The sequence below is a fragment of the Penicillium verhagenii genome (assembly GCF_028828195.1).
Source record: "Penicillium verhagenii strain IBT 33310 chromosome Unknown utg000007l_segment0_segment0, whole genome shotgun sequence".
Taxonomy (NCBI): domain Eukaryota; kingdom Fungi; phylum Ascomycota; class Eurotiomycetes; order Eurotiales; family Aspergillaceae; genus Penicillium; species Penicillium verhagenii.
In genome coordinates this window covers 3,135,772-3,153,142 of record NW_026643171.1, presented here as the reverse complement: position 1 = coordinate 3,153,142, position 17,371 = coordinate 3,135,772, and the positions used below count along the sequence as shown (strand labels likewise).

Genomic DNA, 17,371 nt, shown 5'->3' with positions numbered 1-17,371 from the left:
CAGCTTAGAGGATGAATCTGTGCTACCTCAAGATGCATATACGATGTGCCGAAGCCTTCCCTCGCAGCTGACAGATGTTTAGGCTTGGAATAAATTGTTTGACAGGCATGTGAATTTTGGCCAAGAATGACTATAAGTTAAGCCAGAAAAAGGGCTCAGGCTCTCGCTTTCAAAAAAAAAAAAAAAACAACAACAACAATCTGTCAAGTCTCTTCATCATTCTAAAGTTTGACATCATGATTTGCTCTGGGAAAAGACCTTTCACCAGAGTGGTGATAATTGGAGGCGGCTTTTCCGGTTTGACCATGGCATGTCAGCTTCAAACCAAGCTCAACTGCGATGACTATGTTATCTACGACAGGGAATCAGCCCCTGGCGGTGCCTGGTGGGCAAACAAATGTCAGTACATGCTCCGTCATCTCACCATGCCCACAGAGTTTCAACGTTGGTTGGTGATATACTAATCTAATAACAGACCCAGGATGTGCTGTCGATATTCCTGCTGCATTTTATAGTCTTTCCTTTGCCCCCAATCCGGAGTTCTCCAAGGCCTTCCCCCCACAATCTGAAATTTTGCAATATTTCAACGGCGTTGCAGAGAGGTACGGTGTTTCCCGGCATATCGTCCCAAATACGGAATGGGAAGGGGCTTCTTGGCAGGAGCTCACCAACACCTGGTTGGTAAAGATGAAGGACATCCCTACCGGTGAGACCTTCTATCAAGAATGTCAGATTCTCGTGTCTGCTGTTGGGGGCTTGGTCAATCCGAATACGTTAAATGTTCCCGGTATCGACATATTCGAAGGTGATATTGTTCACACTGCAAGATGGAAGTCGGAGACTTCCTTACGTCAGAAGAATGTTGTTGTTGTGGGTAATGGATGTAAGCTTACAGTATAGTAATCTTCACACCACAACCTTCACTAACCTGCTTTTTAAGGCTCGGCAGCACAATTGGTCCCAGCCATTGCTGATGAAGCCAAGAGTATATCTCAATTTATTCGGGTAATTGCTACCTCTACATGACATTCCGAAAGATCCACTAATGAGACTTATAGACCCCTCAACACTACCTGGAAAACGACAATATGCATGTCAATGAGACTTGGAGGCGAATTTTCCGCCATGTACCCGGTGCTCTGTGGATACTTCGAATCATTGTCTTCCTTTACCTCGAAAGCACATCCGTCCGGTTTGGCATGGACCAGAACGGTGTTAAGGCTAGAAATCAATCTCTCAAGAGCAGCGAGGCATACATCAAACAAACTGCACCAGGTGAGTTTCTGGATTCAGACCCACGAGTCCCCAAATTGAAGCAAGACTCACTCTTTGATTCAAGAGAAATACTGGCCCCTCTTGATTCCAACATATGAACTTGGATGCAAGGTAAGAAATCAATAACAAAATGATATTATCATGTAGCATATACTGACACGCCACATCAACAGCGACGGGTATTTGACAATTCCAAATATATCGGTCATCTTCAAAGAAGCAATATTCACCTTACGGATGACCCAATTGTTGCTCTTCGATCTAATTCAATTCTGACAAAGTCTGGCCAAGAGTATCCCGCAGATGTCATTGTAAGAAAGGAAATTGCCCTCTTGAAAAAAAAAAAGGGAATATCAAAGCAAACTAACTGTTTCTGTCGAAAAGCTCCTCGCCACCGGATTTTCTTTAACACAGTACGACGTGGAAATCGAAGGTCGCAACGGCCGTACTCGAAATGACCACTGGAACGAGTATGGATACAAAGAGGCATACAAATCAATTGCGATGTCTGGGTTTCCCAACTTCTTCTATGTTTTGGGTCCGAATTCCGGCAAAGGTCATACTTCTACCATTTACTCTATTGAGAAGTAGGTTGAACCGTCTTCGCTTCGTCTATTTTACCAAGGCTTACTGGGTTTGTGCATAGTTATGTCGACTTGATAGCTCAAGTGATCACGCCTGTCATCAAGGATTATTCCACATTTGTGGAGGTCAAGGCGGATCGAGAGAAACTTTACAACGAAAGACTGCACGGATCTCTCGCCAAGACAATCTTCAACAATTCATGTGGCAGCGTAAGTCGCTGGATAATGTTCTTAATCAACGAGAATATCCTTTGACCTCCATAAATAACTAAATATCTTTTTTAGTACTTCATTGATCAGAAGACCAAAAAGAACTGGTTTATTTATCCGTGGAGCTCCTTTGACATGTGGTATTCAACACACTGGGGCAGCAAAGATGACTGGGTATATGATGTAAGACGCCAAAAGTACCATCAGGTTCGCTTAAAGTTGCTAATATATAAACTCTGCCAGATTCGGGACAACAAGAACCATTCGATGACCCGCTCCTATTTGATGTCGCTCATTTGCACACTCGGCTTGATCATGTTCGGCTTTAGCATGATGATGAGTCAGATGCCCCGAGTGACTGTCAGATTTGGCATTTATACTTAGGGCGGGGTTGGTACCTGGCAGGTAAACCGTATGCCACTTGGCGCTGGCGCAGTCGTGAGGATTGATTTTACTCCTGCGAGCCCCTTGGGTGCTTCTAGAGCTGGATTTTCTTTCGTGTCCTACGTGCGGACTTCGTATAAACAAGATTGTCATCGCATGGGCTCATTAGAGCATATTTAATAAACTGATCTCCAAAATCGGATGCATAATATTTTATAAGGCTCTACTTCTGAATAAGGCAATCAAGATGTAAGAATGCGAATGATTTGATTTAAGTAATAACAGCAGTATAATTAAGCAAACGAAACAGGCTGTAAGCTCATCAATGTTTGAACTTTCAACATTCAAGCCCTGGAGGTTGATTTAAATCACATGCATTTTTAAGGAAAAAATTCCAAAGGAGCAACGTTGAAATCTGGTACACGAAAATCCGTCAAGCCAAAACAAGAGAAAACATATGCTGCATCGACAGGAGGACAAGCTTAAAGGAGTCGTTCCACTGTCCATGATTCCGTTCCATCGAATACCTTTTCCCTATCCTCGAAGAATGGTTTAAACACCGTCTGAATGATATCTGTGGGGTGGAATCCGTCGATATATTCTCCAGTCAATGGATCCATGATCCTTCCAGAGACCAGAGGCATTCCAACCATGATGTTGAATTTTTCCGGCAGGGTCTTAGCGAAAAGCCGGCTCACAGTTTGAGAGGCAGCTTTCACAGTAGAAAGAGAGGAAAAGATTGGCTGTGGATCCTTATCGAGTGCACCACCGGTGACTAACAGAAGTGGCCTTTCTCCCTTTTGAATATTGTCGAGTCGGGCATTCTTCGTGAACCACTGCCCTGCAACTAGCGTGCCGACTGCCGCGACTCGAAAATCGGCCTCCAATTCCTCCGGGGTTAGATTGGTGATATCGGATTCGCTGACATGGGCGGCATTGTAGTTCAAGACGTCCAACTTGGATTGGAATTGATCAGCACACCAGTCGAGGGCAGCCTTCAGACTGGTTGGGTCGCCAGCGTCGGCGGCGCGATAGATGACTTTGGATTCTTTGTTTGTTTGGGCATTTTTGACCTCGTCTGCAATAGTGGAGAGGTTTTTCTCGGAACGAGAAATGAGCGCAATGTTCCACCCCAAACTTGCGAGCCATAGTGCCAGAGATCGGGACATGGACGAGCCGACGCCCACAATGGCGATGGTGCGGTTTTTGCTGACGGTCATTTCAATGCTTGCTTGAGGTGGTCTTTGAAATTGGATTGAGCAGGCTTTGGATGTTGTGTTACTTGTGTAAATAGAAAAGTCGCGGCATGCCACAAGACAATTTATATACGTTCGCGGGATTAGAATTCGGGATTCGAATTAACTTTGGCCGGCGACTTTATCTGATTTGTCAACGGTTTGCGAGTGGGCTGAATAATTCGAACAATTGTCAGCTTTCACGTCACGACTCACCACATATGGGAAAGTACTTCGTTACCCACTGGTTTCAATGTTTTTTTTTGTTGCAGTCGATCACTAAACAGGATATTGCCAGTGCTCTTCTACATTTTCATTGCATCTCAGCTTGCATCTGGCACAAAATTGACACAAAAGGGCGTGGAAAGACTTGTGCGACTCAGCCCACGCGTTCATGCATGTGTGTTCCCTCGTATTCCACCATGATTCATTGATTACTGAGCCGGCCTTTGAAATTCACTCGGCGACTGTTTTTTGGGTCGCTGACATGCCTGAGGCTGACTTCGTATTGACCCGCGGGCCGCGGGCCGAAGCCGCCTTCTGTCATACAAGTAACAAATGTGTGGGCCACATTGACCTAGAACTAACAAGCTTGATAAGCTTGATCACATCTGTCTCGCTGGTTGTGGCTTGAGTGAGTCGTTGTTCGAAAGAGAGAAAGAAGAGAGTCCGAGTTCTCCGAGAAATTAGAATAGACCAAATGGAAGAACGCTAGGCCCGAACAGGAGAAAGAAAATCAACCCAACTGTGCGGAACTGACGGTCACGCAGTGACGCATGAAATAATAACGAAATGACTACTAGTATCGATTCTAAACAATTATCCAGGTTTTCAATTTTCATTTAATGATCTTGGAAATTTGGAGACCTCATATTGACAGTCGACGCTTCGATATTATCTTTGAAATAAAATTGCTCCTTACTACCAAAGCCAATACCCCGACCTAAGGTACAGGAAAGAAAGAAACTTAGTAAATAACAACCTCATCCTTATCAGCTCCATCATCTTTCCACTTTGTTAAAATATTCTTTGTGCCCTGTGCGGCCATCTTAGCATATCCCTCCCCAGGTGGTGGCGCGCCAGGAGCAGGTGCTTTGGCATCGTCACCAACAACCCAAAGCACAGGCTCCCGATTCACTCCTTCGCAAGCGACCCGGATAGCCTCGACATCTGCTTGAGCATATCCTCGACCAAAAACGACTGCGCGGGCGGGCTTGCTGTAGTTTCCCGAGCCTACATCGTTGTTGTCGGGGGATTGGGGATCTCGCCCGGCGAGAACGTGAGGGATCTCGGCTTGAGCCGCCTCATTGGTCATGATGAAGTGGATGACTGTTTGACTTTGGTGAGTTTTTTTTTTTTTTCTTTTTTGAAAATTGCTTGAGCTTAGTTCCACGTCAAATGCATATTACCTTCGAATTCGGGTAACAAGGCCTCTGCGATGGGCTTTCCGATCACCGTGGACCGGCCACATACGATCACAGGCATGTGATTTGGGAGACTAGACATGATTGGATGATCAATATGGGAAGAATCGGGAATCAGAATATGATTGGTGAGTAGTATTCAAATGTTGACTGAGATGACCTGTCAATCGCGGGGAAGTTAGCCTCTTTTATAAGGCGGCTTCAATTTGGCCCCCATTCGTAGACCCCGCTAGGAACGATCGCACTGTGCGTCCTGTGATGGAGCAGTCTACATAGTTGGAGAGAGGGGGATTATATTGATACTTTGACAGGTGTCATGGAATTTAATTTAATGTTAGCTCAAAGACCGATCCTGCACAGTTATAGCCTAGCGCCATTGTATTTGAAATTCCAATTGGTTCGAATCGACTTACTCTATTTGGATGAGCATCAATTGATCTCTAGTCTAAGCACTCGAGAGTCACCGACAACATTCAAAGCATGAGGTAAAGCTTCCCATATTAAGATCGGTTGTCGACCGTCAGCGAAAATCAGCACAATCTTGATAATCGCCATCTATACTTTGATGAATCCACGAAGGGAAAACTCCGTTCAAAGAGGGTTGCAGCCTTCGAAATATTTTGCCTTGGGAATAGACAGACTATCTAGATCAATCAGGATCTATTGGACATTTGGAGTCAACCGAAGATGAAGATTCCAAGGTTCGATGAAAAGTTTTGCCAGCCTTACACTCTTTCTACGTCATTAACTCCAGGGCTCATTTCCAGTATATAGTAGCTTACACTTCACGCCGGATGAGTATCAAAATTCGAAAAATGTACTCCCCGGGGTACCTTTGGCATATCAAGTATTTTAACAAAAAAAGGCCAGAGAAACCAGGATGCAATCATCCCGGACGTCCCTCACAAAACAAGCTAAAAAGCTCCGTTTCTGGGATAGTGTCATCTCCTGGCTCGACCGTTACCTCTCCTGGCCACTCCCTCCCAACCCCAGCCTCGAGCTCACCATCCCGACAACAGTCAGCAAAACCCCCGGCTCAATCCAACTCTACATCTTCACCGCGCCAGACCAAGCACCAACCTCTATATCCTCCCAACCTCACGGCCTCAACGCACCTCCCCGCCCAGTCCTGATCAACTTCCATGGCGGCGGTTTCTCCATTGGCCACGCAATCGACGACGCAAGATGGGCGCATTCTGTCCTAAAAGCACATCCTGACAGTATATTCGTCAGCGTAAACTACAGACTCGCCCCGGAACACCCATTCCCCATTGCAATCGAGGACGGAGTCGATGCTATCCTGTGGCTATGGGACCATGCCGAGAACTACAATCTCGATCGAAAGCGGTTTGTGCTGTGCGGCGCAAGTGCGGGTGGAAATCTCTCATTCACGGTCCCATTGCGTCTCCACGAAGAACTTGAGGTCCGTGGCCGGCTAGATACGAAGAGCGAAATCAAGCTTGCGGGATCGGTGGCGTTTTACCCTACCGTGGATTGGACACGGTCTCGATCGGAGCGCGATGCTACGAACCCCATTGCGGCGGAGAGATCTATGATTCCGCCGAAAATATTCACGTTCTTCGATGAGTCGTATCTACTTAAAGAGAACTTGCCTAAGTTGGACGACGGGAAGAGTGTTGATATGGGGCATCCGTATTTATCGCCTGGGGTGGCGCCAACAAATTTGGTTCTTGAGGCTTTCCCGCCTTCTGTGGCAATTTATACATGTGGTTGGGATCAATTGCTTGTCGAGGGGAATACATTGAGGGAGAGAATTTGTCGCTTTGTGGATGAGGGAAGAATGAAGCATGTTGGCGGGTTTGTTGTTGAGGAGGCCATTCATGGGTTTGATAAACGGCCGACGTTTTGTTTGAAAAATGAGGCGAGGGATAGGATGTATTCAAATGCAAATGAGGAGCTAGGGATCATGTGGAGTTGTACTTGTGAGGAAGATGAGGATTCTGAGGCTGAAAATGGAGGAAGCGAAGTATGACATGGCATGAAATACTAGGTAGTGACATGCAGATAAAGTGAAATCGTATATAGCGCTCCTTTTCCTCAACCCATGTGGTCACCTTGTTATGCACAATCAACGCATGTTAACATAGATGTTTATTCATGTCTTGGTATTTTGTCCCCGAATTTTGCCCAATATTCAAGTGCTACAAGTGCTATGTAGTGTTTCTCACTCTCGTCGTTGCCTAGTCTAGGCCCCTCCCTGTATATTGCCCCCACTTTCTACCTGACTCCTGTATCTTATCCCGCCAATCAGCCACCAAATAGTAAGGAATCCATACACAAGATACGTACTCCTCTGTTGGCTTAAACCGGGGAGCTATCCGGAGTCCGACGATCCTAACATATGCATGCAGATCACATTGATCACTTATGTATTCTCATCACCTTTGAAAGCTTAGGCCAAATCGATGCCCTCGTCTTCAAATATTCTATCATCAAAGCCCTTCACTACAAAAATTGCCAGAGACCATCGGGAGAGATTCCGGGACTTACATAGAGAGAAACCCGATCAATGAAGCTTGGCTGAGACAACCTTATTCCATTCTCTCCAGATTCGATGTCGAAAGTAGCAGGGCACTTTTACCGTACCATAGACTGGTGGCTAACACTAGGGTCCGAAACGGGCGGTACGGTGCTTCTCACTGCGCAATGATTGGCTTAATACTGCTTTCGAATCCCTTTACGAGTAAAGACTTGCAAATCCTTTGATTAAGTACAAAAAATCGCAACGTGGCTTTATGGATTATGCATTTATAGTACTCTCACGCAACACAGCAAGCCTACGCCATATGCAGATAACATCCCAAAAAATATCTCCCTCTTCTCTCAATCTTTCAACTCTCCTAGTTCCACGACCACGGAATTTCGTAAATCTTTCTTTATCTTCTTCCACTTTGCACTTGCGCATCATGGTACTACATAACAAGCCAGGCTTTCAAGTAAGCCGTGTTCCCGCGACGGAGGAAGGGGCTCGAACAATCTGGGATATCGAAATGGCCGCGCAAAACGACAGCAACGAAAAGAATAAAAGCTCAATTGGAGACTTGCTCTGGCCAGCCCATCTCAAGCCTAAAAAGGTCAAGACCGAGACCGAGGCCCCTTCCCGAGCATCAGATGGACAAGATGACGATATCCGCCGGATGGTTCCGATGCTTGCAGATCCCAAGAATACTTACCTGCTAATAACGGAAGAGACCACCAACAAGGCTGTGGCTTTTTCGTGGTGGGCTCACGCCAAGGGCCAGACAGTAGCCCAGTGGGCAGAGGGATATAAGAACCGGTACCGACCGCCGACCATGAATGGTGCCTTGATGGATGCTACGGGAGGAGTACGTTATTTGAAGCGGGCGGGTGTGCTTGGGGAGAAGGAATTCATGCGTTAGTTATATCTCATCTCCCTTTATTACGTGTTAATATCACGGCTAACGATATTCAACTTGTTAGATCTGAAAGAATTGTATGTTCTTCCAAGCCATCAGCGTCAGGGGCTTGGGGGTTTGATGGTGGCATTTGGTGTCGATGAGGCAGATGAGCGTGGCCTGCCTGCTTACACGGAGGCTAGCCCAGAAGGCTTGGGACTATATCTCAAGCATGGGTTTAAAGAGGTTGATCGAGTGACAGTCGACTTGGAGCAGTGGGGTGGCCCAAAGGGCGATTTTAATACCTATGGGCTTTTGTATCGTGAGGCGGGTTCGGTTCACTGATAGATGAATGTAGCTCTGAGATAGCTTATTCATCTCTATTCTTATATCGATCATACTGTTGTTCAGCTGGTGTAACTTACTTCTTTTAGTAGATAATGTATATCACATATAAGAAAATGACATGTCACAGTGATGCAAAGAATGAATTAAGGTTGTTACAGCTTGTACCTCTACCAAACATTAATATTCAAATGATCATACAACTCCATGTCCCAGTACATGGATGCTTCCCACGCTTATCATATACAAAGCGGGGCCTAAGGTTGCAAGGCGGGGTAAACAGTAGCACAAAGTGGATTATGATTATTTTCCTTCTGCCCCTCGCTGACATTTTCCCTAACGATCACTCGCCTATTTCCGAATTTCCCTCCTACCTTGGTAGTCAGACCAAACCTCTTTCAGGTACGATATTCGCATTCCAGTCGCGTTTGCTTTACTTTGTTTGGCCTTGCAGGCAGATTTCCCGTCCCGCGTCTATAGTAGGAACTGAATTTCCGAATGCTGACCTCGGCTGGTCCATAGATCAGCAAAGATCCCTTCTTCAACAATATGTCTGGACACGCTAGCTGCCCCAAGTGCTCTGCCACCATGGCTGGTGGCTCCAAGACCTGTGGATCTTGTGGCGCGGTTCGTTGACCCTTTGGGTTCGGGTTGTAGATTCATTGCTGACTGCTCATGGTTCCCAGACTTGCCCCGTTTAAGCTACCACACACCCTCTACAGTATTGGGTTTGGTGGAGACGGTGTTATGGGCACACAGAGAGAACCGACATGCGTTACGAGATAGTATGATGTAAAACCAGTGAGAGGCTGGGTTCCGTTACGAATTGCCTTTCCTAGCAGAATGAGACCACGTTCTAAACCGATCAAAATGCAATTTCCCAGGTAGATTATCTCTTTTGAGATGATGTGTAGAACAGACATATTAAGAAACCGAAATGAAATTTGTATGTACTCAAAAGACGGGGCATCTAGACATTTCCCCTTCGCCCTTCAAAAAAAGGAGTTACAAGTTGATCATGAACACAATCCAAGGATATAAACGCAGAAACCGTCAAACTGATCAACGCAGGAGCCGGCCAGAAATCAGATTTGAACCAACCAACCCCCACGTTTCCTTCATTCTCTGCCGGTTAGAGAATATAATTATTCAGACCAGCATACAAACCCGGCCATGTATGGCCAAGCCCGTACCCACGAAGCTCAACTTATCGAATCTGGAAGGCTGCAGACCAGATTTATGCGGTCTTGCGCCACTGGGACCAGATACCGATCAGGGAAGTAATGGTACCGGTGATACCGACAATACCATCATCCAAGTTGAGGACGCCGATCGCAGACAACGGGGCTGCAAGATCGCACACGTCGGAGAATAGTTGTATGCGGGCAGCAGAGCGCTCCCTGCATTAAATGTTAGCACACATATCCTTCTTTTGGTAGGGAAAAAAAATCTCCCCAAAGCAACAGCAACAGAATACGTACTTCTCAATCTTCTTGGCCTCCACAACACCCTCACCCTCCTTACGGTCAACAGTCTTCTCCTTCTCCTGCAACTTGAAAAGAGTGTAAACGCCCGCAAGAGCACTGCACAGCAAACCAGCCGCCCAAGCGCGGTACGCACTCTCCTGCAGTCGCTTAACAGACTCAAGCTTGCGGAATCCGATGGCATCAACAACGGTGACCATGTCGAGGGACAAGTATCCAGCATAACCGAGCTGGCGACCAACGCTCAGGTAGCGAAGGACGGGGTCAATGGGACCCTTGTTATCGAGAGCTACGGAGGCAGCCTTGAGGTGCTCGGCAAACTTGCCGATACGCATGATCTTGCGCGTTGTGCCGAACTGCTTCTTGACGGCATTGTAAGGGTCGATTGCGGATTGAGGCTTGTTGGTGCGGTACAGGTACCAGGCGTAGAAGCGGGAGAAGTATTGGAGGGTACGGAGGAGCTTATCGCGACCGACTGGGAAGCAAGAAAAACAGATGGGTTAGCTGAGGTTGTCTTTGGATCAGGATGCGGATGAAGATGTTTTGTTGGGGATGCAGTTGAGCATGTTCGCCAGTCCGTCCGCCCCCAACGGGTGGAGGATTCTCGGGGAGTGATCGTGAAGTGAAGTGCAGTACACTGTACTCGATCTGACTTTCCTTTCGGGCTGGCTAGAACCCTGCCCATGGGGTATTTGGAAGTGTGTATCGTACGTACCGGTTGTCGCAACGAAGCGCAGCCAGTGCGCCAAGGCTGGGTGGTAAACGAGAGCGTCGGCAACCATATTTGCTGATTTCAATTAACTATCACACGAGGATGGGATTCGGGGGTAAGTTCTGGATTCGGAGACCGGCTTCGAAGGGTAGATGAAAAGGAAGTCGCAGGCGGACAGACGAAGGGAAAGGGTTGATGTATGTCGGGTGGTGAAAGGGAGGACCGGTAATTGACCGGCGTTTGGAGCCGCGCATGGGCTACCTCGGCTGGAGAAAGTGTGGAGTGAGAGTCCCTTCCCGATCTGACGTCTTCCATCTACCGCAATGGATTTCATGTGAAATGCTTAATCTGCTCCTCATTTTGCTTCTTTACTAATTCTCTCTCGTTCTTTTGTTCCATTTGTTTAGCTGAAATTTCATATCTATTCTTTACGCTGTATGAGGTTTCTAAACCCCCGTCGCCTACACGGAGAATGTGATGCGTACAAGTTCGTATGTAGAATGATCGCTGTTTATCTTCCGATCGGTTTTCGTCACGGCGCCAGGTCCATGAACTTGCAAGGTTCATTTAATCAAAGTCGCCAAGTAAAATGAACTCGTGGCTATTTTAACAGGTTGAAGATATCAAGGTGGGACTGGAAGCTAAAGTCTTTCAATTGTGGTGAACCCGCTGGTCACATATTAAGCGGATTATATAAGAAAGCCATACAAGAATGTTTCGGAAATGCACCGCCGAAGCAGATCACCCGCAGATCAGCCCGGAAAATGCCCACCATAAAAAAATATCAATACACATATCGCAGGGGAGTTTTCATTCAAATTCCGTCGCAAGGGGGTCATGGGGTGGGGTTGGGTCGTCGCACTCGGTTACTGGGCCGTTCATGTCGCGTAGGGAAATGGTAGCAAAAGAAGCCATGGGCAATTAATGAGAAGAGAGGGTCGGCGCATTGTGTCCGGTACACGGGGTTGGCAAGGGCATTGGCGAGGGCATTGGCGCGTGCGGGGAATCTGGGCCTTTGGGACCGTATTTAGTTACCCATGGTTGATGTGTCGTAGCCTTGTTCGGCCAAATACTCGCGGAACCTTTCATCCTCATGGGTGATGGTGTCCTATTGGGGGGTTAGAAGGTGAAGATAAGCATACCACACAATGGGAAGCGTACCTGATTGATCTGGGGGAGAAGGAACCATGCCAGGAAAGCACTGAAGATGCAGAGGGAGCTGGAAATGAAAAAAGGATCCTGGCCAGCGCGAGTCGGGTTTGGGGCGTTGTTTTTGGCAATGGGAAGGACGTAAGTACCCACGAATGCGCCAATCTTACCGATGGCTGCGGCATACGAGTAGTACTGTCCGCGAATGGCGGTGGCGCTGGTTTTAGCTGCAACAAGGCCAATGTTATCGCCAGGGCCAAATTCACCTAGGGCCAAGAAAACACTAATATATGGTTAGTGGGGACGAGAATAAATAGCGATTACGTGGGACTCACCCGTAAACCACGATAAAGGCACCAATGTACTCCTTAGTAGCAAGCCATTGGTAGCACCCAGACATGATGAATCCAACTACACCTTGGAGACCAACTCCGATAGCCAGTGTTTGACGAGGGCCAAGCCAATCACTACAAAATGCCCCGAGAGCGGAACCAGGAATGTAGAAGAGATAGATCAGCGTGGTATAGCCAAAGGTCTTCCAAAGTGGTGCGGTATCGGGGAGGATAAGTGACAGCCATTTGGAGGAGTACAGGCCGAAGGAGTAGGACGAAAAGTCGTAGATGAACCAGATCAAAGAGACGATAAACTAACACATTGTTAGCAAAACATATTGGGACAATCGGGTTTCTGTAGCCCCTACCAAGCGCCTCCAGTAGAACTTGAAGATCAGTGATAAAGGGAACTTGTGCATGCGCTGGCGGTTGAATTCCTCCGGCTCGTTCATCTTGTATCGAAGATAGACCAGACTCAAGGGAGGGATGATACCCAAGCCCAAACTAATACGCCAGGATGCCCGCAAATGATCACTACCGCAGATCAAGCAGACAATCATGGGTACAATGGCCGAGACCACGAAGCCAAAGTCGATCTGGAAGTTGGTGAACATGATGAACCACCGGTTGCGATGTCCTTCCTTGAGCTCGCCAGTGTTCTCTGCACAAGCGACTGAACCAGCAGGATATTCCCCACCAATGCCAACTCCAATGAAAAAACGATAAGCCGTTAGTGCTGCGAATAACCCGTACGTGCTATCATGGTAGCCATAGGAACCCGCGCAGAGAGCCGCGAAAACGAATAGGATGATTGTCGAAATCATCAGGGACCACTTGCGCGACCAGTGATCGCTTGTGTAGCCAAAGATGAGCATACCAACCACGGTACCAACAAAGGCGATTGATGAGACATTCTTACTGGCCGTGGAGTTGTTGTAGACATCCGCATAGATGGTACTGAGTATCGTGTTGACTTGGCCAATGACCTAGTATAAAAGCTGTCAGGAACTGCGAAATGTTTGTTTTTTCGACCATAACGCCCAATGTCACATTGCATGTGAGAACATTTGTCAGGTCTTAGTAGAATACTTACGCCATTAAGATAACCATCGGAGAACAGACCGGCACCACATGCGATGGTAGGCCAACTGCGCTCCCAACGACCCTTGGTCTTATCTTCGAGAGGCGACAGAGCATGTGCTTCCTCCAGCGGGCCGGGATCCTTCTCCGGGTATGTCTGGGGCTCAATTTCCTTGGAGCTCATGTTTGCGGATTGCCGTCAAGGCGATGCCTGTATAAGTTCAGCTTCGAATTCCCGAGGCACGTGAGGTCATGAGAGGACTATCTCACCTGTTTTCAAGCCAAAGGCGTCGTGATGCAAGGAGAAGCTATGGGATCCAGTCGAGGGGTTGTTGAGATGAAACCGAGAAAAACAAGAGATGGAAAGAGAAGAAATAGGACGAGTGCGAGCAACGAAGAAACTTGAAAGATTAGAAAATTTTAGGGGAAAGAAAAAAATTTAATAAAATAATAAACACGCTAAGAAAGTGAATCATCTTGGCCTTAGCCGATAAGCCCAGCTTCGGGGCCTTGTATCTCGACATGTTTACCTTAGGGCGGGATGCGGGATAGTGGGGGCCCTTTCCACCACTGTACATGCGCTAAGCATCAACCTTCCAAGCCGGGAGCCATGGAAAACCAATGAAAAGCGTTTGTTATATCACCTGCGCTCAGACCCACGTATACCCTCGGTCTGTTCCGTTGGTGGCTACGACGAATACCGTGTTCAACCGCACCGAAAAGCTTGTGCAAAAGGATCTGATTATCGGGAATACGCAAGCTCCAGAGGATCTTCATGTGGACAGGAATCACCATGACAAGGGTCTTGGAGAACTTCGCCTCCTGTCCTATGAAGGCACGCACGTGCGGATCCTGCTGTGTGTAACGTGTTGCCGGCTACAATGTACTAGTAGGTTGTACCGGGGCCGAACATCCACTTTTTTGCTTCGGTTGAAGCTGGGAAAAGGCAAAACCCCCAAAGGATATTTACGACTTTTAGAACTCGGCCTTTACCGAGAAAAAATGGCTTCAAGTGTTGCAAAATAAAAATTTAAAAAAAAAATTTAAAAGAGAAGAAAAGAAAAGCACCTGCACGGACAGTGCCACTCAGCTGACAGGGGACAAAATTGGTGTAGAGGAGTTCATAGGAGACAAAATGACTAGTGGAAAGGGCACACGACCTCACATGAAAACGTGTTGCAGCAACCGCGCGTGGAATGTGGACCCCAAAAATTAAAGGAAGCTTGTCATGAACTAGATCGATCGAGTTATATGCACGAACAAATTCCAGAGAAAAGAAAAGTTGATCATCAAGGTCATTTTTGTACAGGGATTGGTTGACTTACCCGATTAGGAAAGAACCAAAGAAAAGCAAGTTCTTGCCTGAGGCTCCAAGGGGTGTTCGGCCCCGGAGAAACTTTCCGCCAGCTGAGCTTGGGTCCAGCTAGTTACGTGATGTATCGCTTCCCTTCCAAGTGTCCCATCTCATCAAGACACTCTGCATCTCACCACCCCCCGATTTTCCATTCCCCCGTACCATTCATCAGTCCTGATCCGCCATCATGGGGTCTGATCCACAGTACATCAAGTACCCCGATCTCCTTCTCGCCCAAGATGTCTTCAACCTCTCCAACCCTGCATGCGCCTCATCCACCCGTAAGTCCTCGTTGAAGAAGCTGCAAGATGCCATCTCCGAGCGCAAGATGGCCCCCTTCTACCGCCATCTGGCTCACCCTACCGAGGGTATCTTGAACAACGCTGGCGAGGGTACCATTCAACATTCTCATGCCGGAACCACCAAGCCTCTCATCACCTCCAACATGCTCGCCTCACGAAAGTCGCCCCAGAACATCGATTTCCCGTGGGACGAAAAACTCTACCAGTCCCTAGTTGACGATAATAAGAAGGAGCTGGAGACTATTCAGAAGGAGGAAGATGACGCTGAGGAGGCTGCGGGTGAGACTGAGGTACAGGCTGCTCGGGGTAAACGAGCGGAATTCTGGGCCCGGGTTGGTGATAAGGTAAGGAAATATTACAATTCCTTTGCTTTTAAGGGGGAATTAATATCTAACCCCAATTTCTTTACAGGATAAAGCCGTCGAATCGTACGACGCCCTTCTTGATAAGATTGGTTTCCTGGGAACTAAGATCGACTTGGTTTTGGCCATGATCCGCATCGGTCTGTTCTTTGGTGATGCCTTGTTTGTGAAGAAGACAATTGAACGCGCAGAAACCCTGGTCGAGAGTGGTGGTGACTGGGACCGAAGGAATCGACTCAAGGCATACAAGGGTTTGCACCTGCTTACCATCCGTTCCTACAGCTTAGCCGCCCCTCTTCTCCTTGATAGTCTGTCAACATTCACAAGCTATGAACTTTGCAGCTATTCTGCCCTCGTCATCTACTCCGTCCTTGCAGGATCCTTGTCCCTCAAGCGGGTAGACTTCAAGGCCAAGGTGGTGGATGCACCGGAGATCAAGGCCATCCTGGGTGCTGGAGAGGACCAATTGGCTGCTCTCTCTGGTGAGCTTTCAGCTGGCCCCGGTGCTCAAGATGAAGATATGAAGGATGCGACAGTATCACGGTCGACTCCCACTACTGGTGCGACCACTGCCGTCAACTTGTCCACATTCGGAGCTGGCGCCAGCGACCGGGCAGAGAATGAGCTTCCGGTTGATTTCTCTCCCCTGGCGAACCTGGTGAACAGCCTGTATAATGGCAACTACCGCAATTTCTTTGTGGCTCTTGCCGGTGTCGAGGATCAATTCCTGACCCAGGACCACTACTTGCATGAACACCGAGCATGGTTTGTCCGGGAAATGCGACTACGTGCCTACCAGCAGCTCCTTCAGAGCTACCGGGTGGTAGGTCTGAACACCATGGCCAACGACTTTGGTGTGACCGTGGATTATCTTGACCGGTATGTATCTCTTTCTCCCCGCGTTCATATAAATATAAGCAAGGTCGCTAATCGAAGACATAGTGATCTGGCCAAGTTCATTTCCAGCAACCGCATTGCTTGCACTATCGACCGTGTCAATGGGATCATTGAGACCAATCGACCGGATGACAAGAACAAGCAATATGCGGACGTGGTGAAGCACGGTGATGCTTTGATCACCAAGCTCCAAAAGTATGGACAAGCTGTCCGTCTTCGTGGTAGTGAGCGCAGTTAAATGGAGGAAAGGGAAATTTATTTTTGATACGAACCAGAGAAATGATGGTCCATATCGTCACGGACCGAGATACCTTCTAGCATTGTAAACCTGTTTCTAGAATAGCCAGTCCACAGCTAGATCTTATGCTATCTATGACTCTTTTAATAATCGTTGCCGTTTCTATAAGGTGGAGAGTGTTTATCTTCTTTCCCAACACCCCCGCACCGGGCGGCTCCGGAGGTGACGATGGGGCTATTCACGGAGTCCACTGGGGCCGGGCAAGCCTTTCCGAGGGAAGATCGACCTAGCGCCATTGCCAAAGCCCGGGTTTATACCTGCGCTTAGAGCGTGATGGATCATGCACCGTACTTTCTTAACCTCGTAAATACGCCGCGTGCACCTTACTCGGGACCTCACCCGGGCTTTCACTGCATTCCCAGATGATTTGCCCACTGTTTGCCTACTACTGCTTAGTTATGTCTCAATTATGAGTCAATTATCTCTCAATAATTAAACTCCACACTTGTTATCTTTGGGTTCACCGAATGTGGGGGAGTCCTGTGCTGACTCACACACCGCCCAATCGGTCCCTGGATTCCTTTTTTCTTCATGCGCTGTAACCGTTCTTGTTCTTTCCTCCCATTT

General features: G+C 47.7%; 8 protein-coding genes across 8 annotated transcripts; 4 read left to right on the top strand and 4 right to left on the bottom strand.

Annotated features, from left to right (window-relative positions):
• Nucleotides 1-236: 236 nt before the first annotated feature.
• N7466_007836 (flavin-containing monooxygenase) lies at nucleotides 237-2,276 on the top strand (the record flags this gene model as incomplete). Its single annotated transcript, XM_057167225.1, has 9 exons — nucleotides 237-399; nucleotides 476-883; nucleotides 941-1,005; nucleotides 1,059-1,275; nucleotides 1,340-1,386; nucleotides 1,449-1,586; nucleotides 1,660-1,862; nucleotides 1,922-2,069; nucleotides 2,145-2,276. Coding segments are annotated over 9 exons (1,521 nt in total), but the record flags the coding sequence as incomplete, so codon positions are not given.
• Nucleotides 2,277-2,935: 659 nt separating this feature from the next.
• Nucleotides 2,936-3,673, bottom strand: N7466_007835 (uncharacterized protein; the record flags this gene model as incomplete). Its single annotated transcript, XM_057167224.1, has 1 exon — nucleotides 2,936-3,673. One exon carries the CDS (start codon nucleotides 3,671-3,673, stop codon nucleotides 2,936-2,938), a length of 738 nt encoding a protein of 245 aa, XP_057020265.1.
• A 982-nt stretch (nucleotides 3,674-4,655) lies between these two features.
• On the bottom strand, nucleotides 4,656-5,194 carry N7466_007834 (uncharacterized protein; the record flags this gene model as incomplete). Its single annotated transcript, XM_057167223.1, has 2 exons — nucleotides 4,656-5,017; nucleotides 5,098-5,194. 2 exons carry the CDS (start codon nucleotides 5,192-5,194, stop codon nucleotides 4,656-4,658), a joined length of 459 nt encoding a protein of 152 aa, XP_057020264.1.
• Nucleotides 5,195-5,992: 798 nt separating this feature from the next.
• Nucleotides 5,993-7,105, top strand: N7466_007833 (uncharacterized protein; the record flags this gene model as incomplete). The annotated part of the gene is made up of 1 exon (XM_057167222.1): nucleotides 5,993-7,105. One exon carries the CDS (start codon nucleotides 5,993-5,995, stop codon nucleotides 7,103-7,105), a length of 1,113 nt encoding a protein of 370 aa, XP_057020263.1.
• A 934-nt stretch (nucleotides 7,106-8,039) lies between these two features.
• N7466_007832 (GNAT family N-acetyltransferase) lies at nucleotides 8,040-8,834 on the top strand (the record flags this gene model as incomplete). Its single annotated transcript, XM_057167221.1, has 2 exons — nucleotides 8,040-8,508; nucleotides 8,575-8,834. The coding sequence occupies 2 exons, from the start codon at nucleotides 8,040-8,042 to the stop codon at nucleotides 8,832-8,834; spliced, it is 729 nt and encodes a 242-aa protein (XP_057020262.1).
• Nucleotides 8,835-10,071: 1,237 nt separating this feature from the next.
• N7466_007831 (PEX11 family protein) lies at nucleotides 10,072-11,100 on the bottom strand (the record flags this gene model as incomplete). Its single annotated transcript, XM_057167220.1, has 3 exons — nucleotides 10,072-10,234; nucleotides 10,316-10,793; nucleotides 11,034-11,100. The coding sequence occupies 3 exons, from the start codon at nucleotides 11,098-11,100 to the stop codon at nucleotides 10,072-10,074; spliced, it is 708 nt and encodes a 235-aa protein (XP_057020261.1).
• A 957-nt stretch (nucleotides 11,101-12,057) lies between these two features.
• On the bottom strand, nucleotides 12,058-13,775 carry N7466_007830 (putative MFS phospholipid transporter (Git1); the record flags this gene model as incomplete). The annotated part of the gene is made up of 5 exons (XM_057167219.1): nucleotides 12,058-12,138; nucleotides 12,192-12,462; nucleotides 12,515-12,825; nucleotides 12,880-13,497; nucleotides 13,605-13,775. The coding sequence occupies 5 exons, from the start codon at nucleotides 13,773-13,775 to the stop codon at nucleotides 12,058-12,060; spliced, it is 1,452 nt and encodes a 483-aa protein (XP_057020260.1).
• Nucleotides 13,776-15,132: 1,357 nt separating this feature from the next.
• Nucleotides 15,133-16,744, top strand: N7466_007829 (proteasome regulatory particle lid subunit RPN7; the record flags this gene model as incomplete). Its single annotated transcript, XM_057167218.1, has 2 exons — nucleotides 15,133-15,591; nucleotides 15,659-16,744. 2 exons carry the CDS (start codon nucleotides 15,133-15,135, stop codon nucleotides 16,742-16,744), a joined length of 1,545 nt encoding a protein of 514 aa, XP_057020259.1.
• Nucleotides 16,745-17,371: the final 627 nt, after the last annotated feature.